The sequence below is a fragment of the Pollicipes pollicipes genome, unplaced genomic scaffold (genome assembly GCF_011947565.3).
Source record: "Pollicipes pollicipes isolate AB1234 unplaced genomic scaffold, Ppol_2.1 Scaffold_4219;HRSCAF=4965_pilon_pilon_pilon, whole genome shotgun sequence".
In the NCBI taxonomy this organism is placed as follows: domain Eukaryota; kingdom Metazoa; phylum Arthropoda; class Thecostraca; order Pollicipedomorpha; family Pollicipedidae; genus Pollicipes; species Pollicipes pollicipes.
Genome location: NW_023596448.1, coordinates 18216759 through 18243178, shown reverse-complemented (window position 1 = coordinate 18243178; position 26420 = coordinate 18216759). Strand labels below are relative to the sequence as shown.

The following is a 26420-nucleotide window of genomic DNA, read 5'->3' as shown; positions in this document are numbered from 1 at the left end:
GTGGCTAATCGGCGCGGTGGTTTGGGTTTTACGGGCGTTTGTATTATACACTACTAGGCTTTAAAGGGACTGCATCATATTCGGGGCGGGAGCGCGTGTACTAGTCTCTTCCACCTTGCAATAGCCGCATCATTACGTTGACCTGCGCGAAGCCTTTCTGAGCTGCTTCGACGACCTAATGCGCTTGAAAAGCCAGCAGTACGGGGTTAGGTTCCCCGCGGCGCCCGCCCTTCCTGCCAGGGTGAGAGGCAGGCGATGTCATGTAGCCCCAGCACTGAGTGCGTCGTAAAGCCCCGATGACACACACGCGCGCGCCGTCACCTACAGCACGCTCCAGCTCGACCGGCCGTCGCTCCCGCTCCTCACCATGCGCGCCCTAACGGTGGCACGTGCTCGGCAGATTCCAGCCGATGCAGCTGCCTCGGCCGCGCTTCCAGCACGGCGGCGCGCTGGGAGGCTTCGCGGCGGGCGTGCGGCCGCCCGCGCTCGGCCGCTCCCCGTCCGGCCCGCCCCCGCCGGTGGCGCCGGCGGCTGCCGCCCCGCAGGTATGACTCGGGGTCGCCTGACGCCGCGGTGCGAGGGAGGGGGCGGGCGCCTCGCTTCGGTGTTGTTGGGTTAATGCGTGGTGCTGCTGGTGTTGAGGATTTTAGCGGCGTCTTCGTGGCTGGTGAACGTTTCGTTCGAAGGGTGGGCGTTTGCGCTTTGTGCGGATTTGTAGAGTGGTGCTGGCGAGTTCTGGAATGAGTTCGGGATCTTAACGGGTCCATGTTGATGCAGGTCGGTGTTGAATTGATGTGTTGGTGTTGGTGGGAGCGGGTCAGCGGCTGTAAGTAAAGGATCTGCGTGGATCGAAAGGTGCCTTCGAGGTCAACAGGAACCCCAGGTGACACCTTCTGGATCCTGGACCTTGAAAGCCACCTGTCGGGGTCCAGACACACACGCGTCTGCTTTCAGCTGAGTGGCTGAGCGTCACTTCGCCAGATGTTGCCCGCTCGAGGCTTCTTACCTGGCGACCCGCCCGCAGGCCCAGGCCGACACTGCTGCGCCGCCGCCGCCGCCCGGCGGCCTGGGGGCGGATCCGCGGCCGCTGGCGGCTGACGTCACGTCCGGACAGCCAACCTCGATGCTGGCCGGCGTCACGGCCGGCCAATCGGCGGCGAGCGCGGCCAACGCCAGCAGCGATTGGCCCGACAGTCTCAAGTAAGGCTACCGCAGTCAGCTGCTGCTGGCCGGTGACCGAGGTGGGATGGGTGGATTCTAAAGAATCCGTATGAAAAGTCCTCTCAGACTCCTACTTGGGGCCCGGACCGGAATCCCGGTTGTGTCGTAGTCCCTTGGCGCCAACATAGCCGTTACAGTCGCTGTTGGTCGTGAAATGCCGTGTGACGTGTGTCGCGTTCCTATGAAAAAGTGCCGCACTCTGCAGTGCCAGTAACTGTTAAAAGATATTCAGTTTTGTCCTATCCAGGCTGACCAAGGAGCCTTGCAAGCTGTGTGCAATGCAAAACAAGACTTGCCGTTTTTAGAAAGATGATTTGTATGTGGCCCCTTCAAATAACCTTTGTTCACCGCCCAGGCAGTGCATGACGGTATATGCGACCTCCTATCTGACCTTTGCCTTGCATGACCACTGCCCTGACCTGACCTCTGACCCCGCCCTGCAGGCGGTACGTGACGCGCTCGTTCGAGCGCGCCGTCACGGACGTCGAGAAGAACCGCGTGCAGTCGGTGCTGCGCGAGAAGATCACGGCCGCCGCCGCCGTCGGGCCGCTGGCGCTCCGCGACTGGGACGCCGAGCCTCTGCCCAAGTGAGCCTGAGCCCCAAGCCAAGTCTGGCTGTGCTGATGAACGTGGTGCATGATCAGATGGTGACCACGTGCCGACTGGGCGTCACGTGTTTGCTGCTCAGTTTTGTGCCGCGTGGTTAAGGCCACGTGCCGTGGCGTCAGCCAGTCGTGGTTTTCAGGGACGGCGCAGTTGCTTCGGGAGTAAAGGTGTGTTGTGTTGTCTTGTCACCTGTCGTTGGGAAGTCGGTTGTGTTGGTCTCGAAGCCGGGCAGCGTTTTGTGCCAGGCCATGGCGTGACTGGAATCCAGCCTTCTGAGGATGGCACGTTTCCTGGCGACGGTCCCTTGCCCACCTCTGACCCGACCTCACCTGACGTGACCTGTGTGATCGGCAGCCTGGCAGGGTCGTTGGCGGACCGGACCGCGCCGGCCGGCGCCGGCCATTCACCGATGAGGGGGCGGGGCCGGCCTCGACCGGCCAGCCAGTCAGCAGGCCGATACTTCCGTGGCCGATCCCGTTCAAGGTCAGCCGTCACACAGCTCCAAAATAAGTCATTGATTGACACTCCAAGGGGACTCTTGGTCATCCTCTGCTGACAAATCCGTTGACCGCACAATCATGCCCAAATAATCGTCGATTACTTGGTGCTCTGTAACTGCCACCTTGGTTTAGGCGCCGCCGACACTCACAGCATGCAATCGTAATTATGTTCAGCTACTGCCAGCCCGCAGCTCGCTCGCCGCCGCGCCGCCGCCGTGCCTGACGCAGCCTCTGTCCCTGCCGGCAGGAGCAGGTCTCGCTCTCCTCCGGAGCGGGGCGGGTACGGCCGGACCGGCCGCGGCGCGCGGCGCCGTAGGAACAGCAGCAGCGGCAGGTGGGGCTGTCATCCTCGGCCGTGCGCAGACACCCGCACCGGCCCGCTCTGTCTCGGTCATGTGGTGGGGCTCTGGGCGTTCCGACCGGCTCTTGTGTGCTCGGCCCGCAACCATCCCTGACCGTCCCTGGGCTGAACTCACCATGCGTGGGCCAAAGCGGGCAGTCTCCAGACTGTCGGACACGCCCTTAGCCAGCGGCCCATGGCTTTGTGATTAGGTTTCGACCCTGTGTTTAATCTTGCAACAGTTCGCTAGGGGAGTCGTGAACGCCTCTGGGACGCGCGGATAGGCAGCCATGTTGGCACCTATTCTGCCGTATCATTACCCTTTCTACCATCCGGCGCTCCGCGTCTGCGTGTGTTATGTCTCGGGGTGTCGCCTGAACCCTCCCCTCTCCGCCCGGCAGCTCCAGGGATGACGAGCACCGCACGACGCCGCGCAAGAACAAGAACAGTCGGCTTGAGAAGAAGAGGGGACGCAAAGAGTAAGTGTTTGCGAGAGACCGAGCGGTCGGTGACGCGTTCGAATGTCATAGACCGGGACTGCTATGCCGGGAACAGTATAATAGCGTGCACTAACGCCACAACGCCGACATTGTTAAAATTCCGTCCATGTCAGTTTACTGAATAGCGGCTGCCAATCTTCCCGCCATGGCCACAAGCGTCACCTGGCGTCGTGCAACGTGTAACTACGTGTACGTGTAACGTGTAACTCCGTCCGACTCGCTCCCACATACTGTCGCCTTGCCGTGACGACAGCTGCCCTCTCGCAGCGGCAAAGCGCACTTCTACTCGCTGAACGGCTCGGCAGGCGGCGCCACCATCTCCACGTCGGAGCAGCTGCAGAAGCGGGCGAGCCGGTTCGCCGGCGACCGCGGGAGCTCGCGGCCAAGGCCGCGGCTGCAGCTGCAGGTGCATGCGACGCCGAAGGCGATGTCAGATCGATTGTGGCCCATTGTCGTGTCTATGGGGTCCATTGGCGTCCTGTCTGCCCAGCTGGAGCCACGGAATGTACACGCGCTAGCTCGGGCGGTCAACCGCGTTAGAGACCACGTAGGAGAGAATGGTATGCCCTGAGGTGATGGGCTTGAACTCAGCTGGCGGAATTGAGGCTGCGTGGCGTGTTTGTGCGCGTGTGTGAGAGGATGTGAGTGCGTGCGCGCATGTGCCCGTCACGTACTTGAGGTCCATGTGCGTTGGAGGGGGCTGCTGCCCGCCTTTAACGGGTGAGCGGTGGCAACATTAAGTGTTAGCGTTCTTTGTCGTCATCGGTCGGCTGTGACTCTCCGTCGGTGTGGACGCCCTATTTCCCCCCCCCCCCCCCTCCCCCCATGTTTGGCCGTCTTCAGTCATTGCTTTGCCGTACTCGGCTCGTGACTCCTTTCATCGTCGACAGCTTCCCACCAGTGCTCTGCGGTCGGTGTTGACTCCCATTGGGTGTCACTCCCAGCGGGCGCCACCCCCAGCCGGATCGCGCCCCGTCCGGTGCTAACTCTCCCACATCCTCGCAGTCGGTGCTGCAGAGCAGCGTGACGGCCGGCGAGGACGGCGAGGAACTCGACTGGTCGTCGCTCCACATCGTCGGCACGTGCCAGGACCTCGAGAAGCGCTTCCTCCGTCTGACGGCGGTAAGCCTCCACGCCGCAGCGCGGCAGCCCAGCCGCCAGTGCGCCGGTCGGTGCCGGTGCGCTGATGGGTATGCGCGATGCACCGGACATATCACCGGACATACACCGAAGGCGCTCGTGGTTTCCAACGGGGAGAGGGAGAAAGCTCTTCACGGTCGGCGGGTCACTGTCTTTCACGCGACGGCGAAGGTCTTCCAGTGCGCCGTGGTCGTTTAAACAGATCGGGAAAAACTTGTCTCGTAAGTTGAACCACCTAGCCATCAGGTTGAGCGTCCACACGACCGATTGTGTAATTCGGCGGCGCTCGGTTCACGCGCCACTGAGGCGTAATGAAATGGCTGCATGCGCCATTTTACGAGCAACCTTGTGCGTGCTGCGGCCGTGTGGTGATGCAGCATCGCCTGTTCGGGCTTGTGCTGACGCTACCGGCGCACGCGCTCCAGGCGCCCGAGGCGTCTTCGGTCCGTCCTCCGGACGTGCTGCGCCGCTCTCTGGAGCTGGTCAAGGCCAAGTGGAAGAAGACGCAGGACTACCACAACGCCTGCGACCAGCTGAAGAGCATCCGACAGGATCTGACGGTAGTGCTGGCGGTCTGCGCCTCGGGCGGGCCGAGCGGGGGGACGGAGGCGGTGTTCAGACGGGGCCAGTGCGACCCTGGACGGCTTGGGAGTAGCTTATCGAGGAATTCAGTTTTCTGCTTTGTGGCGTTTGTCGATTCTTGCTTAAAGGATTAGCCAGCTATCCATGCACTGCAATCTTATCGTTGTTAAAGGTATCAGCTGCGTTTCCCCCTACATATGCTTCATATGTAAAGGCCCGTTCCACTGGCCTCAAAGTTTTGTTACATAGGTTTGCAGTAAGCGGGTACCAATCTGGGTTTTTTTAAAGGTATAGTTTGCTCAGTTGTTCCATATATTATCTGTGGGCACCGGTCCAGACCAGTGGTGGATTGGTATAAGTTTCAGCTGTTTACTACACCTGCGGCGTATGGCCCTTCAGGTGCAAGGCATTAGGGACCAGTTCACCGTGCACGTGTACGAGACGCACGCCCGCATCGCGCTGGAGAAGAAGGACCACACCGAGTTCAACCAGTGCCAGACGCAGCTGAAGGCGCTGTACCGCGAGGTGGGCGGCGTCAACCGGCTGGAGTTCACCGCCTACCGCCTGCTCTACTTCATTTTCACCAAGGCCATCACCGGTGCGTGATCGGGAGACGACGCTGTGGCCAGGATGACCCGGTGATGACCTGATGACCGCTCATCACCAGTCATCACCGGTCGTCAACCGGTCATCAGGCTGGGACAGCCGGGCGGGTCTTGGCTGGCGAGTCGCACAACAGCCGCGTTAGGGCGGATGTCGCGTTAGTTCAAACGTCTGTGGTGTTCGGGACTCATGTACTGATGTAGCGCTGTGCTGGTGACGGCGGCTGTGGCTGGCGGTCCAGCGACGCCTCGTTTCGGCTTCCAGATAAGCTCAGGATCTGCGTTGTCAGCTGGCGTGAGTGGCATGTCGTCTTTGTGCGGTCTTGAGTCTGTTGCGTTGTGCCACCTGGTTCAGAAGAGTGGGAATTCTGTGGCGGACCTAGAGCCGTTTGTCAACTCTGTCACGGACCCATTCGATGGCATTGGTACGTGCAGTTGACGTCCGTCGAGGTTGTCCAAAAACAGACACGCGGGTGGCATGTGTCACCTTCTGTCGTTTCCGCTGCACCTGGCCGTCTGTGTCCCTCGCCACGTCACGTGTGCCGCCGCGGCGTCCCCTGGCTCACTCCCCTCCCTCTCTTGTGCCCACCCCACCGCTGAGCCCTGAGCGCGCCCCTGCCCCGCCGCCAGACATCACCACCACGCTGGCCACGCTGACGGACGAGGACAAGCGGGACGAGTCGGTGAAGCACGCGCTGCAAGTGCGCACGGCCTGGTCGCACGGCAACTTCGTCAGGTACGTCAGGAGCCTCCCGCCTGCTGCGGCCAGGTGGTCCTCTGGGCTGGCGGCGCAGCCTCACGGTGTGCGTCGCTCACGTCCTGTCTGCAGGATGTCACGGGCGTGTGGGGTGCACGGGCGGCGTCTGTCGAAGAAGCCAGTGTCCGGTCCGCTGGTGCGAGTTTAGCGGTGATGGCGCGCGTCGGCACGCAGCAGAAGGCGTCTTCTCGTTTCTTTGGGGAAGGCGCGGCACTGGTGCCGTCTAGTTGTCGTCCGACGTGACATGTGGTCCGCCCCGACTTCTGCCTCATCCTTGCCGGCTGTCTTGACCGGACTTTGTCACGGCTGACCGGCCTCGACCGTGATGTGCCCCGACCTTAACCTGCCTCCGACCTTGATCTGCCTCCGACCTTGACCTGCCCCCGACCGTGACTCGCTTCCACCGTGACCTGCTCGTGCCGTGACGTGCTCCCGACTGTGACCTACTCTCGATCGTGACCTTCCCCCAATCGTGACCTGACCCCGGTCGTGATCTTCCCCGACCTTGACCTATCGATGACTGTGACCTGGCCCTGACTGTGACCTACTCACCCTTTACCATACCTGCCCCGATCGTGACCTACCCCCGACCGTAACCCGCCCCGATCGTGGCCTGCCCTCCGCAGCCCTTGACCGGGTGCTCCGCCTGGTGGCAGGTTCTTCCGGCTGTACCAGGTGGCGCCCAAGATGTCTGGCTTCCTCATGGACTGGTTTGTGGAGCGCGAGCGGAAGGAGGCGCTCCGGAAGGTCATCAAAACGTACGTACCGGGACGGGGACCGACCGCCTGACCCTGACCCTGACCCTGACCTCGGGGCCGGGGAGGGCGGCCTCTGTGCCGTGTTCTCTCGAGACTGCCGTTTGGTGCGTGCCGGTTTTCTTCTCTCTTGGTTTGAATGTGGGACCTTGCTGCTGAAGTGATTTAGTATCCAAGATGGGTCGATGTTGGGTAGAGTGTTAACTACAAACGGCTGATTCAGAGCAAGCTGAAGCTCCTTGACACGGGAAAGTATTACATACCTTGTGAGTTCAAGACGCTCCGGAATCCACTCGGCTGACACTGCAAGGTCATTCATAAATGTTCTTGGGTCCCCGATAGATTTTGCCGCTCAGAAAGTAAGTTTTGCGATGAAACGTGGGTCTGCGACTGATCACTTTGATAGGTCCGGTAACGCTGGTAATGTCTCTGTGATTCCACTGGTTGCTGTTAAATCTAATAGAAAGCCGTACGCCTAGACCACCGCCCCTCCCCCGCCCCGCCCTTCACCATATTCGCCATCAATTATTAAAGCCATCGCAAGTGTCTGGACAAGTCATGCATCTGGACTTTGAAATGGTCATCTGAGCTTTCGCTAGTCATCGAAACCTGTTTAGTCATCGGTTGTACGTTGGTTGTACATTGGTTGTCAATGACATCTTGTCAATGTCAAGATGACAACTTGTCATCTTAACTTTGTCAGTCACATCAAGCGTTCTCAATCACATGGGCATTTGGCAGTCATCTAGATCCTCCGCCAGTCATCTAGATATTTCTTAGCTATTTGAATGTCTTGAGACTGAGTATATTATATGAACCTGTTAACCTGCAATTGTTTAAAGGATTTGTCCCTGATTTTCCCAATACCCTTCATTTGACCATCCAGATTGTGAGTGAAGCCGACGTTGAGCATTATTTGATGATGAGTGTGGATCAGAAGTCATGTCCCAGGCGTTCCGTGCGCGTTCATAATTGCTGGATGTGTATGACTATATGTATGTGTACGCCAGAAGGACTGGTGCGGTCATTTATTATTATTTGCGGTGGTCAGACGCCGGACCTTATAACGATGTCATTCTCGACAGTGACGACTGTGTGCATGCGCCAGTCAGCAAGTCACCGCGTTGCCCGAGTCGCTGCTGGTGTGTTAGTGAGCTGCGCAGACTCGTCTGCCTCCCCCTCCCCTCGTCGGCTAACGCCCGCCCTGTGTGCGCAGATACCGGCCGGGGGTTGACGTAGCGTTTGTGTGCGGCGCGCTGGCCTGCACGCGGCCCCAGTTTGAGGCGCTGGCCGCGCCGGCCGGCCTGGTCTTCTCCGACGTCGGCCGCGCCCAGCTCGATTGTAAGGCGAGCATGGCCTGTCTGGCGGCGCTGTGAGGCGGGGCGGGGTGGCGCGCACAGCGGGCGGGAGCGGCGGCCATCGGCGTGGACATCGAGCGTCAAGGGATAGCGGACGTGGAAATCAGGAGAGGTCAGGACCAGGAAAGACCGGGAGAAGTCAGGACCGGCGGGGGATCGCGGTCAGCTGAGTAACAGCTGACCGCGATCCCGGCGGCGACGAGCTCAGCGGACATGCAGGGATGGCCCGGGACGGGAGACCAGACGCCGGCCGCCAGTGCGGCGGACAAGAGGACAAGAGGCAGGAGTCGGCGCCGAGCGAGCGGATGTGAAGAGCCAGCGGACACAGATGACGGACATGAAGAACCGGCGGACGCAAATGAATGGCACAAAGGGCCCGAGGACACGGATGACGGACACGAAGAGCCGGCGGACACGGATGACGGACACGAAGAGCCGGCGGACACGGAGAACGAGCATGAAGAGTCGGCGGACACGGAGAACGAGCACGAAGAGCCGGCGGACACGGAGAACGAGCACGAAGAGCCGGCGGACACGGAGAACGAGCACGAAGAGCCGGCGGACACGGGCGACGGGCGTGGTGCAGCGACGGTCAGCGGGCTTGCAAGGCAACAGAAACATACACGACGATTGCATACGAAACATGCATGACATAACAGGTGAGAACACAATCCTGCTTGTACGGAACCGAAAACGGTGGCGACGTTATGTCGATCAGGCAAGGAAACGTGGCCAGGGCGAGCAAACAATAAGGTGGCTTCAAGAGTAGGCATACGGGAGGAGGGTCCGGAGAGCGGATTTGGAGAAGGTCTCAGGGTTACCAGTAGACGCCCGGGGCTGGCGGCGTTGCGGCGACGGGCACAAGGAGAGCGCCACGTCCGGAGGGGTTGGTAGGGATACGAAAGAGGCACGTTGTAGGCACTGGGTTCGAAATGAGACGGTGTCAAACTACAGCAAGATCAAAACGCGGTTAGCCCCTTTCAAGACGCCGCCGTTCAAGACTCGGGTGTCATAGTTTCAGAGTAACTGTTTTGTGACATCGGTTTTGTCGCAGCTTGTGTGGGTGGAAGATCGATGGATTCGTAAATGGAAGCTGGGCGGCTGGGCATCTGCAGTGGGCCGCACGAGGATGACGCGAGCTGACCGAACCCCGACTGCGGAGGAGCGGCGTCGCGTCCGGGGAGAGGCGCTGGGGGCCAGCCAGTGACGTCATACGCCATCAATCAGTGGCATCACACGCCATCAGTCGGTGACGTCATACACCAGCCGGGGACGTCACACAACGTCAGTCGGTGACTTCACACGCCGTCAGGCGGCTGCTGTTGGCCGCGCCCCCGGAAGACGCGGGTGCAGCCCGTTCTCAGCAGGAGAGGCGAGTCTGCGGCAGAGTCAAGTGTCCCAGGGGAAGCCGCAATCTGTGGAGATGCAGGTTTGACTTCCGCTGCTGCATGATGGGGTTGTCTGGCTCTCCGGTACTCTTCCGCCGGGTGGATTTTCGGTACGGTCTGGTCCATGTTTCCTCGGTTAGCTCCTCATTCCGCTAGGTTTCGTGCTATGCCAGATATTGATCCCTGCTTCGAGTCGTTTTTTGTTTCGCTGCAACGTCATTCTACAAGTCGCAACTTCCGGCGGGCCACTGCACTTTTTGTTATTTATTACGTTATATAGCACGTGAAGCTCTTCCTGGGTGGCGCTCCGCACTCCAGCGTGAAGATTCGCTGGTGGCGATGCCGGTGTGACCGATCGGACGCTGGGCCGGCCTGCTGCCTTCTGCCCCCGGTGGCGGCGCCCCTGTCGCGCCGCGCCTCCCCGAAAGTCTGAAACTACGGCGACTAGGGGCGGCCGGCGGGCGCGACGGCGGGAGCCGCGCACGGCGTCGGTCGCCGTCGCGCTCCGTCAGCGGCCAGCGAGCCGGGCCCCAGCGCCGCGGCGCACGCGAGAGGGAAGCGGAGCGGTTCAGCAGGGAAGCGGAGCGACGCTGGCAACGCGAGACACGAGCCGCGCCGCCGCCGCCGCCGCCGCCACCCCCGGCCCCGCCCCGCCTCGCGCGCGGTCCGGGAGCGAAGCAGTTCATCCGCCGGCGCCGCCGTCTCGGCATCGGCGGCGTTCCCCTCTCTCCTTGTCTCTTTGTCTTTCTTCCCCCCCCCCCCCCTCTCTCGCTGAACGTTTGCAGGTGCGTCCTCGGGTGTGGGCCGCAAAGTGCCGACCGTGTCGCCGTGCAACCCTCGACGATTCCGGCCCGTCCCGGCGGCGCGGACCGGAGCCTCTGTCGGCGGAGCCCGTTCGCCGCCGCGGCGTCACCGTTGACTGGCGTCTCGACGGCAGCGCGTCCCCGTTCTGCTGGTCCACCGCGGCGCGCGCCCCCGCGGTAACCCGAGCCGGGGCCGCGCCGTGCCGGCGTCTCCCCGCCGGAGCGGCGGATCTCGTCTCTGGTGTGTCGTCCCGGGCCGGCGCGGCCCTCCAGCTCAGATTCAGCGGCCTTTGCGGCTGTTGGCCGTTCTGTCCCTGGCGGTCGGACCAGTCGTGCCGCTGGCGGCCGCCGCAGTACCTGTGGCGCCTCTGGCGGCCGCGCGTGAGTTACCGCTCCCGGCCGCTTCGTGCCGCGCGGCGACGCTTGGTGATCTAGTTTTGGATCGCCGGTGACAGGTGGCAGCACCTGTGATCTGGCCCACGGGCCCTTCCTCATCGTGTAAATAAGTCATACGCATAGGTCAATAAACGCGGTGCTGCAGCCGAGTCGCTTGCAAGAGTGAGGCGCTACCCAGCCGGGGAAGCTGAGGTTACGAAACGAGGCAACCGAGAAGTCACTAGTCCAGGAACTGGTGGCGCCGCGTTTGGACGTGGGGAGGGCTCGGTTCCGGCGCGCGGGTGGGAACATTGCGGCCTCTGAGGGAGACGCGGTTTGTATAGCGCTTGGGAACACGCAGCCATGCTTCTCCAGCTGCTTTCTTCTTGCCTCGTGCTATAATCGGCATCAGATTGTGACACTGATAATCGCCGCGTTGAAGGTTTATGTTGCGAGGTCCAAAGATTGCACGGATTGAGACCAGAAGCGTGACGATGGAAGGGAGATGTTATCTAACCTCACGGGCTGCCCTCCGTTTCTGACGCGGGGTTTTAAACACGTGAGTAATTATAGAACACCATAGTTACCGGGTCATTTCTAACATGAGTGTGGTGAGTGCGTACAGGCAAATATGAAGTTGGTGCCGTGCAAGTGCAGTGCAAGTGCCTAACTTGGCTCTCCCGTTCTAGTGTTTCACATATTAAAGTGCCTTCGCCCCCTTCCCGCTCCTGTATTGAACAGCCAGCACAGTCGACCATCTTTTTACCACGTCTTTTCGTACAAATCCAGGGGTTAGCTGTCCACACGTTCAAAGGGACACCGGGACAGGGTTTGAGTATGAAGTCGGCGGCGGATACGAAATCCACGCATCACAGCGTGCGCAAATACTCGTACCCACACAGCGCAAATGGTGAAGGGGGTTTGCTGCCGTTCGCTGTGGTTCAGAAGGCACTGGCGCACACGCATCAGCACCCGCACCTCTGTCGCCTTCAAACAAACGTGCTGGACGACCGCCGACGCAGCCTGGGCACTCAGCAGACCGTTCAACGTGCACGTCAGAGTCGCGGCTCCAAACCTGCACAGGCGCCGGGAGCGAGCGCACACGCGGCGCCGGGCGGGCATCACACGCCCGCGTCCGCCTGCCCGACCGCCGCCAGCGCCAGTCCGCCTCGTGAGCAGCTCCACACATCAAAGGCCGACACACGCGGGCGATCACCTGCAGCGGGCACCGCAGCACGCGCGCCCCTCCTCGCGCGCAATCTAGACCGCGATGGAACGGCAATGCGACAGCGGCGTCCCACAGTGGAGAACGCACCGGGTTTGACCCCTTCACAAGGGGTCACGCGGCCGGCGGGTGTTTCACTGTCCAGGCTGCGGATCTCCGGCTCGGGCCTCCTCGCAAAATGCGCGTGTGCTGGTGCGCCGAACTGCCAACCACGCGGTTGTGTGGATCACCAACGCTGCGCCCGGTGGAATATGCGAAAAGCCGCGCCGTCGGCGGCGGCACCACGCGGAGGGGTACGCGTCGGAGCTCAGTGGACGGGGCCGGGCGGCGCTGTCATCGGCGGCGTCATCCGATAGTGACGTCATAGCGGTCATGACGTCATCCTATGTCATGACCGTTTGTGGCCTCGTCACGGCATGACGATGTCAGCACACCTGGATGATCTTAGCGCTCGGTAGCGACTGTGCAACGCCCGCAGTGACTAGCGAGGTAAGGTCATCACATCATGGCCAACGCGATGACGTCATCACATCACGGTCACCGCCTTGACGTCATCAGCGGCCCATGATCTGGGGCTCGTCGTCGAAGTCGTCCTCTTCCTCCTGGTCGCGCTGCTGGTCGCCTTCGGGCCGCTTCTTCTTCTTGCCGGACGCGTAGAGGAAGATGACGCCGGCAACCATGTTGATGATGAAGCATATCCAGCCGAGTACGAAGCTGGCGCTGCGGACGTGCGAACAGCTCCGTTGAAGCGTGACGCCCCAACTGGTACGTTTTGACTACACTGGTGTCCGACTCAAAAACGGCTTACCGGGCTGAACCTGCATATAGTCGTTGCACGCGACAGGTGAAAAAGTAACGAAACAAAAGCCCCATGTACATTCCGCGCCCCTTGCAGCCATGCTTGCACGAAATGATATTGGCTGTCCTAAAGACCGCTTACCATTAATTTTCTCGTTTGTAAGGCTGTGTGTGAAGCGCAAGTCGTCGGTCAACCCAATTACGATTACAACCACGATCCATGCTCTCGAGGTCACGGGTGTCGCAGCCCACGTTCGATATCAGATCATGACTACTGCCCGTCGGTCTAAATGGGAAACAATTTACACCTTGTAGCACCGTTTGAAATATCTTGTGATTGATTAAAACTGCAACTGCACTGGAAAAATCCAGTATTCCATGCAGTAATGTCTAAAAATCAAAAACTACAGCTGCACAGACTCGAAAGAACAACAGCCACTGCACGTCACAACTTTTCATCACAGAGCACGCTCTGGTGCCTTCACACGAACCCGTAATCCCAATCGCAGCGCTTTGGAACGACTGACGGCATGCGCATCCTCTGGTAGTGGAATGACGTCGCGTGCACCTCAATCACCACCAGCTGAACCCCGGCTGGCGACAAAGCGATGTGTCAGCTGTTGGGGTCAGTCGGAGTTGACCCCGCTAATGGCGAAACAACAGCCCGGCGGCGAGACGCGAAGAGCCGGGTCCTCGGGGCTCAGGACCCTCAGCTCCTCGGTTCTCAGGCCGCTGGGGGACGGGCAGGAGCGTTATCGGAGGGAAGCGAGATGTGGAAGACTGTCCTCCGGTGATATGAGCACGAGCACGTGCGTCTCTCAGACGGCAGTGGCAAGCGAATTGTTCGTTTCTCGGACTGCGGTGGGATGAGAGGACTCGATCCCCGGACGGCGGTGGGATGAGAGTACTCGATTCCCGGACGACGGTGGGATGAGAGTACTCGGACTCCGGACGGTGGTGGGATGAGAGTACTCGATCCCCGGACGGCCGTAGGGAGTAGTATGACTCGGTCCACAGGGTGCGGTGGGATAGGAGAACTTGTCCTCGGACTGCGGTGAAATCACAGTAGGATTTCACTCAGTCCTGGGAGGACTCAGTCCTGGGATTGCGGCAACAAGCCGCGGTGTGCTGGGATAATACTAGAACCAGATCAAGAGCCGTGCGTAAGTATGTCGCCTGCGACCGTCGCATACCTGGCCCGGCTCCAGCTGGAGCAGGATCCGCTTCGCACAAAGTCGCCAAGACAGACGGGCTAACAAACAACCAAACAAACGGCCGTCACTGCTCGCTATTAGCCCCGGAGCCGCGCGGTTCACAGGCCATTCCATCAGCTGCAAATTGGTTGGCGGAATGGGGCGAAGTCCTTTTTAGCTGCGCTATGAAGTTGGAGTGCAGTCCGCTTCTTAGGGCGAAAATACCACCTTGACGTTTGTCACAGTGCGCATACCGGCTGACATAAAACCCGTTGGTCAAAAAGCGTACATGACACAATAGTCTTGATAACCAATAAATAGTCTTGATAACCAATACGTCAGAGCGCATGAAGATGCGGGAGACATCTGTTAGCCCTGACATCAAAGCCGTTGGTCAATGCAAATCCACAACTTTTAACATTTTTGCGCGTTTTGAGTGCAAGAGTACAGATCGAGCCACGTAATTACACCGACATGTACTTATTTACAGGGGCTACTTGTGTTTAGCGAAATGGACCTGTTTACAGCGCAAACGGTTACCAGGCACCAATTTCTAAAAGGAGTGCGAGTCTCGGTTTCATTTTCAAAAACCACATCGGGCTGGGATCATTACGCGACCACTAGAAATGTGAGAAGTACAGTGTTTTACGCATTTGACGTGACTGCTGCCTCACTGGGTCGGTCGCATTGGCAACCATTGATTTTTCGCCGGCTGGTGCCGCCTCTCACTCGGTCACCTCAGCCCTGTATCGGTGTGAATCTTTGCCAATAATTGGACAGCAACCAATTAAGCCGCAGTGTTTGATGGACTTGATTGCCCACATGTGTGCCGGGTGGCTCGATATAGCCCCCGCTGGCACAGCGGACAGCGGATTTCTGCCTGCGCGCTCCGTGCGTGGGGTGCTGGCGGCGGCACCAGCGAGACAGCTGTGAAGGTTTGCAGGAAGGCCTACTCAATAAAACCGCGGTGCCCGGAAAGCACACAAAAACCCTGCAGAGATGGCGCGTACGGGCATACATGCATGACGTGTTAACCCAGACTCCTTTTTTTTCTCTTACGCCTTTGTTGGCTTCTATCACGTCACAGGTGACTCCCAGCAACGTTTTCAAACTTCATCTGTACGACCAAGCTTTGACAGTTTGTGCCACCCGGACGCGCCACCCACCCACGCGCCACCCACCCGGACGCGCCACCCACCCACGCGCCACCCACCCACGCGCCACCCACACTAGGACGCGCCACCCACCCACGATGAAGTGGAGGCAGGCGGCGACGCGCTTGAACGTGTAGCGCCGCACGCGGAAGGTGTAGCCGGAGAAGAAGATGGAGAGCGCCAGCAGCAGCAACGAGATGACGCTGAAGCCTAGGCAGGTGCGCCGGTACGCTGAGGAGACGAGGTCCAGTGACGTCAGCGCGCGGCTCTGCAGCAGAGCTCGGGGTTTCTAACGGGTCACTGGTCTCTGAACAGCTCGGGTTCGGCTCGGCTCGGCTCGGCTCGGCTAAGCTCAGCTCAGCTCAGTTCAGCACAGCCGTGAGCTGAGCTAAGCTGAAAGGGCTAAAGCCTACTCCGAGGAGTGGGCTTTACCCCCTCCCGTCTCCCGCCCGCACCACCGGGAGAGCCGTTTCCATGTTTCCACTGACGAGCCGCAGGGATAGTGGCATAAATAAACATGCAACACATCATGGCAGCACGCCAACCACTCAGCACACTGCGACGGTTTCGAAAGTCAAACGAGAGACATAGCCGTCTCTGACGACAGACCACGCAAGAACTATATCAAGACACGGCGATCGCACGATACGCACCGTCCGTAACGGCAAGGCTTGACGCCAGGTTTGCACACGGCGGCGTGTGTTGTATTTAAGTTTTTCCGCATGTTTCTATACACCCATGCTGGGGAGCAATGCCAGAAGGCTACCGTGAGATTTCATTTGAACCGCATGTGGCGAGCAGTGCGTGAGGTGGAAGCGGATGATAACAGCGTACTTCCAATTAAGAAAATAGTTCGCACCACAAGCATTGTCACAAGCATATATATATATAACACCGACAAGCGTGGCATGGTTCGACGAGCCGATGACGTCATATGACGTGTCTGTCACGCCAGTAACGTCATGTGACGTGACGTGACCCTAGGGGTGACCTTGGGTGTAACCAGCAATGTGGTCGGTGGGTCCAGACGTCCGTAAGTTTTTGGGCAGACCGGACTATGTCCGTGCTTTGACTGACCACATAAAACTAAACCAAAACTGAAATGGAACTAAACAGCATTCCAGGCGTGGTTACGCCCACGGCGGTGATGGCGCCTGACGTTTGTTATTCAGCGACGGACAGTGACGTCATTTGAGGGACCAGTGACGTCACTACGCTGTGAGCGCGGCATCAGCGGCGATCGCTCCCTGTACCGATGATGACGTTGCGCGGGTCGTCATCAGACAGGTTCGGCAGGAACTTGACCCGCATGTAGCGGCATGACGCTGGAACAGCGGAGACACATCGTCATGAGTTGTCACAGTCGCCAGAGCTGTCGACTCGGTGTCAAAATTGGCGACTCAACCTTGACAGCGTCAGGGCCGCGGCGGGGTGGGAAACGTGCACAGTTGCGCAACGTTCATGTCGCGGAGATCGGTAATGGTAATGGCCGAGTTTTTGCGCCTTCAGTTAGCGCTGGTGCTGCTGTCGGGGCCCTATATGTTCACATGCAGAGACATTCCTAATCGCTCTGCAGCCTTTCCCATTGGTCGTAGATTTTTCCCGTTTGCCCGGAGCGCCTTGCGCCCTGGCCGAGCCCTATATGTCAACCTGCCGGGGCACTACCGCGAATCCTGATGGGTCAGTGGCCTTTCGCATTGGTTGGCAGCTCTCCCGTGAAAGCAGAAGGAACTTACTCAGCTGCTGAAAGCTCCACATGTGCTGGCTGGTGTCGTGCGTCTGCTCGCATTTACTGGCCTGGGTAAATACATCCACATACAGCGTCCGATATCTTCAAGACGGCGATTTTATTCGCGCATTAGCGGCATATAGCGGCCGCCGCATATGCACCAATGAATTTGTATATGTCAACGTCGCCGTATGTTTTGTGTCCTTAATCCCTTGGTTCTTGCACTTGAGACACTTATTTGACTTGTGCATCACATTCTTTACGTATTTCGAATGTAAAATATATTGTATCCCTCTAGTTTAGTCCAAACAAAAACTCTGCATCGGACATTAGCCATCAGCTGGTCACAACCTAGGCTGGACTTCAACCTGACGGAAACCGGCTTGCCGCAACTAACCCTGGGACCAGCTGTCGTGTGTGATTTTGATGGTACTTGACAGCCAAATTTAACTCATGATGCCATATATAGTCCGATATACTTCAACTCCAAATGACAGGATCTACCACATTTTGGAGAAAAGGAACGGGCTCCGTGCAGGTATATCACGCCCACACCCAGCCTTCTGGAACTGCGCACAGAAAACAAACAATTTTAGCATGAAAAGTCCGAAATCCAAAGGTTTTTGCCTCCGAGAAAGAGGCACAATGCCTCTCCCCCCCCCCCCCCGCCCATTTAGGTTTTGAGGTGCCCGAAGGGCGACTGGGACTTACGATCAAGGGCCCCCATTTGGCGGTTCCAAGGGCTGACCTGAAGTCGTATCAAGGGGCACTAGCCCGCAAAACCAGGGATTCAAATGCCTGTTAGAGGACTTGGTGCCGATCAGGGCTCTCTGAGTCGATGAAGGCTTCTTTATTGGTTAAGCACCGCAAGTAACGCATAGCCGGCTTCGTATCAGTTTCAGTCTCAGCGGCCCATTTCCCAAGCAGGGACAAGGCCGCTGCTCGATACTTGCAGTGGCCGGGGGCCCTGTGCCGGTCAGGGGCTCACAGTAAATGGCAGGTGTCCTGTGTCTGCAAGGAACACTGAATCGGCCAGTGGAAGATTTGTTGAACAGGAACACAGGCGGTACCCTGAATGCCAGATGGCCTCACACGCTGGCCAGGGCCTCCGATAATAAAAAATGGTATGATAACTTGCGATGAGAGTTCACAATGAGGCAATAGAAGGGCCAGTGTCAGAAAGGGGCTTCACTTCCAAACGGGGCCTCCGCCCCATTTCATCCACGGGTCCGTTAGGCCGAACTGGAGCCCCTTTGACAATTATTGGACCCCCACAGTGATAACGAACCATTTTACGTCGATGAGGACGCTGCGGCAATCCAGCCGCACTTCCCGGGTCAGAGGTCCTCCTCCGCCTTGAAGGGGACCAATATATCATCTATCCCTCCTTGTCCCCCAAAGAGACTCCGGAAAGCCAGGTTATCTCTTCCGTGTCGCCAAAACGATAGCCGGTGGACGACTCGAACTGCGATGGAAAATGCTTTTAGCCAAAAGTGTCACTTTCTAAAATCGGTTGGGGGCTGAGCCAACAGAGTTGACCTAACTGGTTGGCGTAAAGTTAAACAATTTGTTGGGACACGGGGACATATTAAAAGCAAATAATACTGTCTCCACATCACCTGTCATAATGAATTATGCACTCCTGTTTACAGAGCATGTTTGACCTGAGCCCGTGTGTGTTGGCCCGGGATTTATTACCAGCTGGCTGCGTTTCCGTCTCTTCTATACGATCAGCCTGACGGACGGCAGCCCTAACGACCAAGGCAGCTACAAAGGTCGTTAAAAACAAAACGAACACCGCGGGCCGAGCGGTCCGCTTTCAGCCGGCGCCACCGTCAGTCGAACGCGGCGGCCGCTCACGGCTGGCACGACGGCAGGGGAGGAGGGGGGGGGGGGGGCGTGATTACGCGCCAGGAATACGCCGGCGGCATGCGGGCAGTCATTGGTGGGAGAAACGTGCTCTGTCCACGCACGGGTCCTGATGGATGACCTGCCGCCACTCATGACCGAGCCAGCCCCCTGACAATCAGTCGCGCCCGCCCCACAGCCGGCCGAAGGTGGGTCACGACTCGTGCCCCACCCCTCAGGGGAGCGCGGACGTCACACCCACGTAACTGACCGAGTCCCGTTGCGGGGTCGTCCCCGCAGCGGTCGCTTCGTTGCGCAGCCAATGAGCGGGCCCCTCGCGCGGAGTCAGCTGGTGCGTGGCGGCACAGCATCGCAGCAGACAGGCTCCGTTCAGCCAATCACCGGCCAGCAGCGTAGCCAGCCGCCGCACCCGTCAACGGAATCCTCGCTATACTGACGCTTCTTTATACTGACCTCGCTAATAGCTCACACTTTTTGAGGCATTTAGAAATCCGCCCGGCCCCGCAGCCCAAATTTGAGAACCCGCACTACTGCGCAGGGATATTTTCATGAAAAGCCAACGTAAACCAGGAGGCTTCAGTTATATTTTTGACTTCTTGTTTTGTACAACCAATCTGCATGGCGCACAACCTTGTGTGTGATGCATTCGCATGTCTTTGGTAGCAATATGATATAAATAGCCAGACAAGTGTACTTATCATGTAGCGTAAACGTGGCTCATTCACACCAAAACCATATGTCATGTGCTAAGTCGGTCTTGGACTCGCACACGAAGCCACAATTCCATCAAAACCAAAACGGCATGGCATCAGTAAGCATTACGTACGTAGGTACATACTTACGGGAGCAATCGATCAGTTTCGGAGTGGTGTTGCGAAAACAGCTGAGGACTGAGTGTGAATACCGGCGACAACAACCTTCACCAGTTAACTTTATAGAACCTCAAGAGCCGCTCGCTTTGTTCATCAGACGCGTCAGAATATCTCCACTCTGAAATAGTTTCACTTTGACATAAGCAAGAGTGAATTGCTGCCCATCACATTTTGCGATCCGCCGCGGAGGCTCATGAACTGCGGTGAGCTTAGAAGGAGGCACATGTCACCTTTTTGTGTTCTTTCAGTCACGGTTAGATCAGGTGCTTTCGATTTGATCTGAAATACCTGTTTTCTCGAAATCCTTCTGAATGGCTCAGAAAGTTTATTTGAAGGGGCCACTGTGACGGGAGAAATGGAAATGGACTCCTGCTAGCCATTATGACAGCAATACCCTTCCATTTCTATGCCTTTTCCAATGTGTGTGTTCCGTTACGTTTGCAATACACTTGATGGTCAAAATGTTTGTGCAGCAAAGGCTACAAAAGCTTGTGACAGTTCGCAATACACTTCCTGGTCAAAATGCTTGCGCAGTAAATGCGACGAAAGCTTGAAACAATACATTTGCGGGGAGATACACAATCATGGGGCCCTCGTCAACCTAAGTCAACGGAACGTTATACTACGGCTTTGATTTAACCTCTAGGAGTTTATGGCTGTAAGCACAGACCCTCCTTTGGCGTGAACTATCACGTGGTCTTAAGTGACCTGCTGGTTCAAACTTTGACCATTGACTTATCATTAATCAGAGTAAGATCAGTAAATGGCTCACGCCGCCCTCTTGTCAATCACAAACATTCATTCCTACTCGTGCCATTCATACCATCTTTAATTACCACTGCCACAGTTACCTTGTACAGCCTTCGAAGCCCTCAGGTCGATTATGCGCAAGTAAAATGAGTTGATAAATGGTACCTTTAGTCCGTTACAGTCAAAGACTGCTCGCAGCAGACTCGCTACAATGAAAATAGAAGTGCCGTGCTGTGATAAAAAGGTTTACTGCGTAATTTGGACTCCAAACATTTAAATTCATTTCCTTGTTCTATCCTGTTGGTGTTGGCAATTTCCTTATTCTATTTTGTTGGCGTTGGTAATTCCGAGTGCCATTATTAGACATAACTGATCTTGAAGTTTGACCACGGTACGCTTTTGAACTGTGGCTCAAAAGATGGCATACGTCCTTAACCGATGAACGTTTGTTCATGGATTTGTGAAACTGGCACCAACACACTAACCGGAAAACATGGCCAGGCAGCGATAGCTACACGCCCTCGCCATCGCCCTCGTCTTCGCCCTCGCCCTCGACCTCGACCTCGACCTCGACCTCGACCTCGACCTCGACCTCGACCTCGACCTTCGACTTCGACCTCGACCTCGGCCCTCCTCTCTCTCTCTCTCTCTCTCTCTCTGTCTCTCTCTCTCTCTATCTCTCTCTCTCTCTCTCTCTCTCTCTCTCTCTCTCTCTCTCTCTCTCTCTCTCTCTCTCTCTCTCTCTCTCTCTCTCCTCTCTCTCTCTTCTCTCTCTCTCTCTCTCTCTCTCTCTCTCTCTCTCTTCTCTCTCTCTCTCTCTCTCCTCTCTCTCTCTCTCTCTCTCTCTCTCTCTCCTATCTCTCTTCTCTCTCTCTCTCTCTCTCTCTCTCTCTCTCTCTCTCTCTCTCTCTCTCTCTCTCTCTCTCTCTCTTTCTTTTTCTCCCGCCCACTTCGTTCCATTTGCTCTTTCTCCTCGTTTTTTATTGCCCTTTTTCTTAGCCTCCATCTCACACTGCTTCTCGGTCTTCCTCTCCTTCACTTACGCTCTCTCACTCTCCCGCTCTCTTTTGCCCTCGTCCTGGCTCTCTCTTACGGTTGCCTCTTTCGCTCTTTCACTGTTGTACATGACTTTTATCAATGCTCTTTAAAGCCGTTTGACCACAGTCCATCTCACTAACTGGCCGTTCTAGTTCAGTGGTCTATGGTTTGCTGGGAGCAGCGCACATGGAAGCATCGATCAATCCATGATGTTCCCGTCGCGTGCTTTTACCAGCGGGCGCTTTCCGCGTCCGGAACGCGGGTACAATAGCGTGATCGATCCACAAAAATAGGCGTCTGCGTCAGCTAGGCAAACAAGCAAGCCCATAAACTTAACTCAACACAATGTCCACAATGTCTGTGAAATATGCAAGGCAACATCTCATCAGCATATATCAAGCCTAGCAGCTCGCCCCAGGTGCGCAGTTGTGACAATGGGGGTGGCGGCTCCAGCTATTCTGTAAGCCAAGCGAAGCCAGAGCGTGGACACTGGCCAGGCACAGGCATTCCCAGCTGCAGGAGCTTGACATTTCATGGAATGGTGCCACTGTGATCTGGAGAATTCCTCAGAACTACGTAAAGGACGGCTTTGTGCCTGTTCCTGCGATATGCGGTGAGCAAAGCTTGGCAAAGCCTGTCAAAAGCTCGAGTGCTTCCGGCAGTAGAGGTCTGTTAAATCGATAAGACTGGCTCTGTAGACATTGATATAGAGCCAGGCGTTTGGACCAGCCGCACCCGCACTGGTATTAATCAGAATGTTCCATGCGGAGCTCATAAATCGGAGAATCACAACATTTCTAATAAAGTGTGCCTTCCGGGCACACAATCATATTGTGCGCGCTGGGAGGTTCCCGCCTCCTGAGAAGCACGAGAATTAAAGCAGTGCAAAGATTAGACCACCAGTGTGTTCTTAGATCCTCGGCAATTCATCGTGTACAACAGGGCCCCCATACCGCCATATTTCTAGTACCCTCTAGCATTCGTATCGTATCATGCACACACCACGACGAGCGAGTTCGCTCTCGTTTAAGCCGCGCCTGACTCCGAGCATCACAGGACTCAAGCCACCGCAGGACTCAAGCCACCGCGGGACTCAAACCACCGTAGGACTCAAGCCACCGCAGGACTCAAGCCACCGCAGGACTCAAGCCACCGCGGGACTCAAACCACCGTAGGACTCAAGCCACCGCGGGACTCAAGCCACCGCAGGACTCAAGCCACCGCAGGACTCAAGCCACCGCAGGACTCAGGCCACCGCAGGACTCAGGCCACCGCGGACTCAGGCCACCGTGGGACTCAAGCCACCGTAGGACTCAAGCCACCGCAAGACTCAAGCCACCGCGGGACTCAGGCCACCGCAGGGACTCAAGCCACCGCAGGACTCAAGCCACCGCAGGACTCAAGCCACCGCGGGACTCAAGCCGCCGCAGGACTCAAGCCACCGCTGGACTCAAGCCACCGCGGGACTCAAGCCACCGCAGGACTCAAGCCACCGCGGGACTCAAGCCGCCGCAGGACTCAAGCCACCGCAGGACTCAAGCCACCGCAGGACTCAAGCCACCGCAGGACTCAGGCCACCGCAGGACTCAGGCCACCGCAGGACGCAGGCCACCGCAGGACTCAAGCCACCGTAGGACTCAAACCGCCGTAGTACTCAAACCACCACAGGGTTCAAGCCACCGCGTGACTCAAACCGCCGTAGTACTCAAACCACGGCAGGACTCAAATTACCGCAGGATTTAAACCACCGCAGCAGTCGGCGGACCCCACAGCTCCGCGCGCCGCCGAGCCCCGCCTGGCGCGGCCCTGCGTGAAGCGTCGCGCGTGACGTCCGGTCGGGCACGCGTAGCGCACCCGGTGAAATGTTAGTCAGCTGAGCTTGAGTCAGCTAGCTGAGCCTGTTGCCGGTCGGCTGCCAGCGCCGGACGTCTGGCCGCGGCGGCCAACTGACCACCGACGGCCGCGGGCCGCGTCGGGGCGCGAGGCGGCCGCCGTCGGCGCCGGCGTGGACCGGGCGCGGGCGGCGCCAGTTCGGCCAGCCCCCGGCCGGTACCGTCCGGCGACGCTGGGCCATCGGGCACACGGAATGGGCGCGGGTCACGCTCGCCGGCCCGGCATCGACCTGTGGCACCGCGGCGCGCCGGGGCCGATCATCAGCCCCGGCCGCTCGCCGCTCCAGCACTGGCGCCGCTTTTACACGCCACCTGGCGCACCGCTGCTGGTGGGGCCGCGCTATGACCGCCAAGTATGAAGGCGCTGGCAGAGCCGTGCCCCGGTTGGTTGCGTAGCCAGGATTTTACCCAGGAGAGAAATCGGAGCATAGGGGAAGGCCTATCAACCAGGGAGACCCCACGTTCTCGTTGCAGGGGTCCCGTTTTTTTATTCGGGGACCTATTTGACTCGAGGTCCCATTTCGATGCTTCGAGGGCTCCTTTTTTACGTTTCCGAAACCCAAAAGACGTCTTTAACTGCCAAACGTTACCGGAAAGTTTGAACTCTAGCGGAGGGCAGCGGGGAGAGTGGGATGGGCCCCAAAAGCTCCCGCCTCCTGGCTGCGCCACTGACTCTGGTCACCCGCTAAATAGGTACGCACGGATCCCGTACACCGGCCACCAACCATGCGGAAAACAGACACCGACAGCTCCGTCTGGTTCAGTGCGCTGCGGCCAGCGGTGGCGGCCTGCACGCGTCCATGACTACAGCTGGCGGCGGTCAAGATGCTGTCATTCGGCGTCTGTTGATTCGCACTCAGAGCGCCCTCTCCCCGTCCCCTCCCCCTTCCTTCCCCACCCCGCTGCCAACACAACCTGTGATCAGCACCCGCGCGCAGCCCTGCGGTTAACACCGACGGGTTCGCGGAGCGGGGACAGATGGTGTCCGGGTCATCCTTGCGGCGGTGGCAAGAGTCCTTCAGCCCGCGGGGAGGTCGTTGTTGCAGGCTCAAACTTAAAACTTACGAATTTGCTACGTTAGTGCTGTTATTGGTGCTCATTGCACTTTTGAGTTATTCATCGCTATAAGCAATTGTGCGGTATTTGATGCATGCTCTCTGACGTCGGCTGTTTTAACAAAGCCGATGAATCGCGCAATGCCATGCGCCGTTGTTCTTGTCGGTTAAACTGTTTCCGACAGAATAAATGGTCTCCCACCTCGAGAAGAGCAGCACCACGCTTCGGGTGTTGCTTTCGAAGACATTCACTGACGTCAGGTCTCTGACCACGCCAACTCACCGACACCACTAACCAGTTTCATGACGAGGAGTGACTACTTATTTCTGCCTGGCCGAAGAAATTTCGGCATAATTTCCCGCTTCTTATGCCGGTTTTTTAAACCTGGCAGCACCCCTCCCATGGTCACTCAATCCATAGGCTACGGGAACCTGGCAACCAGTGACGCACTCGGGTGGGACTAGATTTCCTACTGGATACGGCACCTCATCGGCTAGATTACTGGACTAATGCAGCCTTCCTCAATAGCATGCCCTCCTACGAAAAAGCAACGTCAAAAAATCAAAGAACGTAGCTCAAGCTGTAAGATACTTACCAACTTTTGCTATATACATATGTATATATATATATATATATATATATATATATATGTAAATATATATATATGTATGCCTATATATGTATATATATATATATATATATATATATATATATATATATGTATATATTCACATAGCGATGCTAAACGAGAGTGATTTAGTAGACACTACCATTGTGTGCCAAACATCAGTGGGGCTGAAATGTTTGGCATGCAATGGTAATGTCTGAAATTAATACATGTATAGAATCCATTGTTGTTGCCTTCGTAGTTATGAGTCTCCACAAGCTTGTGGCACGGCACAATTTCGCGAAATAAAGTTTAAGACGTACAAAAGCGTTATTTTGATCTGATTCGCAAGCTAAAAGAATTCCTGCGCAGCATCGTGCTACGGTGCACCGCGAAACAAGAATATGGCGGCCACCGCCTCACTATTATGTTTCAATGACACCAGACAAGACGCGCAGTACGGCATGGTTTCGTGCCTGCCGACATAAAGAGCCTTCTCAAAATCATAAGTGCCATGGTTTGTTCGAGCCTTTTTATTACAAAAAGTTTTGAACGTGATTTAAAACTTATTTCATTCCGCGAAGGCCCCAGACTGAATCTGTGCGTGCAAGCCTTCGTGAACAACGCAAAAGGAAGTGATTTCGGTGGAGGTGCAAGCCCCCTGGGGCAGTTTAGGCGCTGAAGCGGGAGATGGCTATCCAGTCGGATGCGTGACTATAGTCTATGCGTGTTTATCGTTCGTGTGCTCTCAGGCTAATTAGGTCTCCACTGGCCGATGAGGATACTTACATGCGCCCCCCCCCCCCCTCCCCCTAAGATATTCTATGGATATCTTTCCAGCATGTGCAATCTTTCCCAAGTCTCTGCATCATCTGAGGCATTCATCACACTCGTTTGGATACAAAAATGTGTTCATTTCGTCCGGATTCTGAAAAGTGGTCTTTTTGGGAACCCTGCACGACAATCTTCGGCGGGCGGCGGGCGGCGGGCGGCGGGCGGCGGGCGGCGGGCGGCGGGCGGCGGGCGGCGGGCGGCGGGCGGGCGGCGGCGGGCGGGCGGCGGCGGGCGGCGGGCGGCGGGCGGGCGGCGGGCGTCAATCGACAAAGGCGCGTATAGCGGGCGGTGGGGACGTCAGCGAATATGTTAAAGGGGCCAGGCATAATAAATATCTGCTCAAAATACACCAAACTGCATGCCGATATGCTCAGAATGAAACAGGTGACATGTTTGTGCACCTTCTGAGGCAGGGCGGGACACATGGCCTCCCCTCCCCCCCCCCCCCATCAGTTTGCGTTATGAAAAACAACGAA

At 57.5% G+C, this 26420-nt stretch overlaps 2 protein-coding genes across 5 annotated transcripts in view; one reads left to right on the top strand and one right to left on the bottom strand.

The window, feature by feature from the left end:
- Positions 1–1096: 1096 nt before the first annotated feature.
- LOC119096090 (leukocyte receptor cluster member 8) lies at positions 1097–11092 on the top strand. The gene is made up of 12 exons (XM_037218947.1): positions 1097–1200; positions 1665–1808; positions 2182–2310; positions 2575–2661; positions 3069–3146; positions 3435–3573; positions 4173–4289; positions 4733–4867; positions 5289–5487; positions 6122–6227; positions 6905–7006; positions 8220–11092. The coding sequence occupies exons 1-12, from the start codon at positions 1124–1126 to the stop codon at positions 8377–8379; spliced, it is 1473 nt and encodes a 490-aa protein (XP_037074842.1). The 5' UTR covers positions 1097–1123; the 3' UTR covers positions 8380–11092.
- A 552-nt stretch (positions 11093–11644) lies between these two features.
- The window catches only part of LOC119095315 (uncharacterized), a 38857-nt gene continuing 24081 nt past the window's right edge, over positions 11645–26420 (bottom strand). For all 4 annotated transcript variants that reach the window (XM_037218172.1, XM_037218170.1, XM_037218169.1 and 1 more), the window contains 4 exons: positions 16551–16622; positions 15391–15528; positions 13442–13544; positions 11645–12872 (listed from right to left, as the gene is read on the bottom strand). In XM_037218172.1, the coding sequence (XP_037074067.1) occupies positions 12707–12872; positions 13442–13544; positions 15391–15528; positions 16551–16622 (479 nt within the window). In that variant the 3' untranslated portion in view covers positions 11645–12706. The remainder of the gene's footprint in view (positions 12873–13441; positions 13545–15390; positions 15529–16550; positions 16623–26420) is intronic.

What these genes read in the sequence shown, in the direction of transcription:
- LOC119096090 (XM_037218947.1), top strand. Translation starts at nt 1,124, where the DNA reads ATGCTGGCCGGCGTCACGGCCGGCCAATCGGCGGCGAGCGCGGCCAAC. An exon ending in AAGAAGAGGGGACGCAAAGA is followed by an intron (nt 3,147 to 3,434) that starts GTAAGTGTTTGC and finishes GCCCTCTCGCAG; the next exon opens with CGGCAAAGCGCACTTCTACT. An exon ending in GCTTCCTCCGTCTGACGGCG is followed by an intron (nt 4,290 to 4,732) that starts GTAAGCCTCCAC and finishes CACGCGCTCCAG; the next exon opens with GCGCCCGAGGCGTCTTCGGT.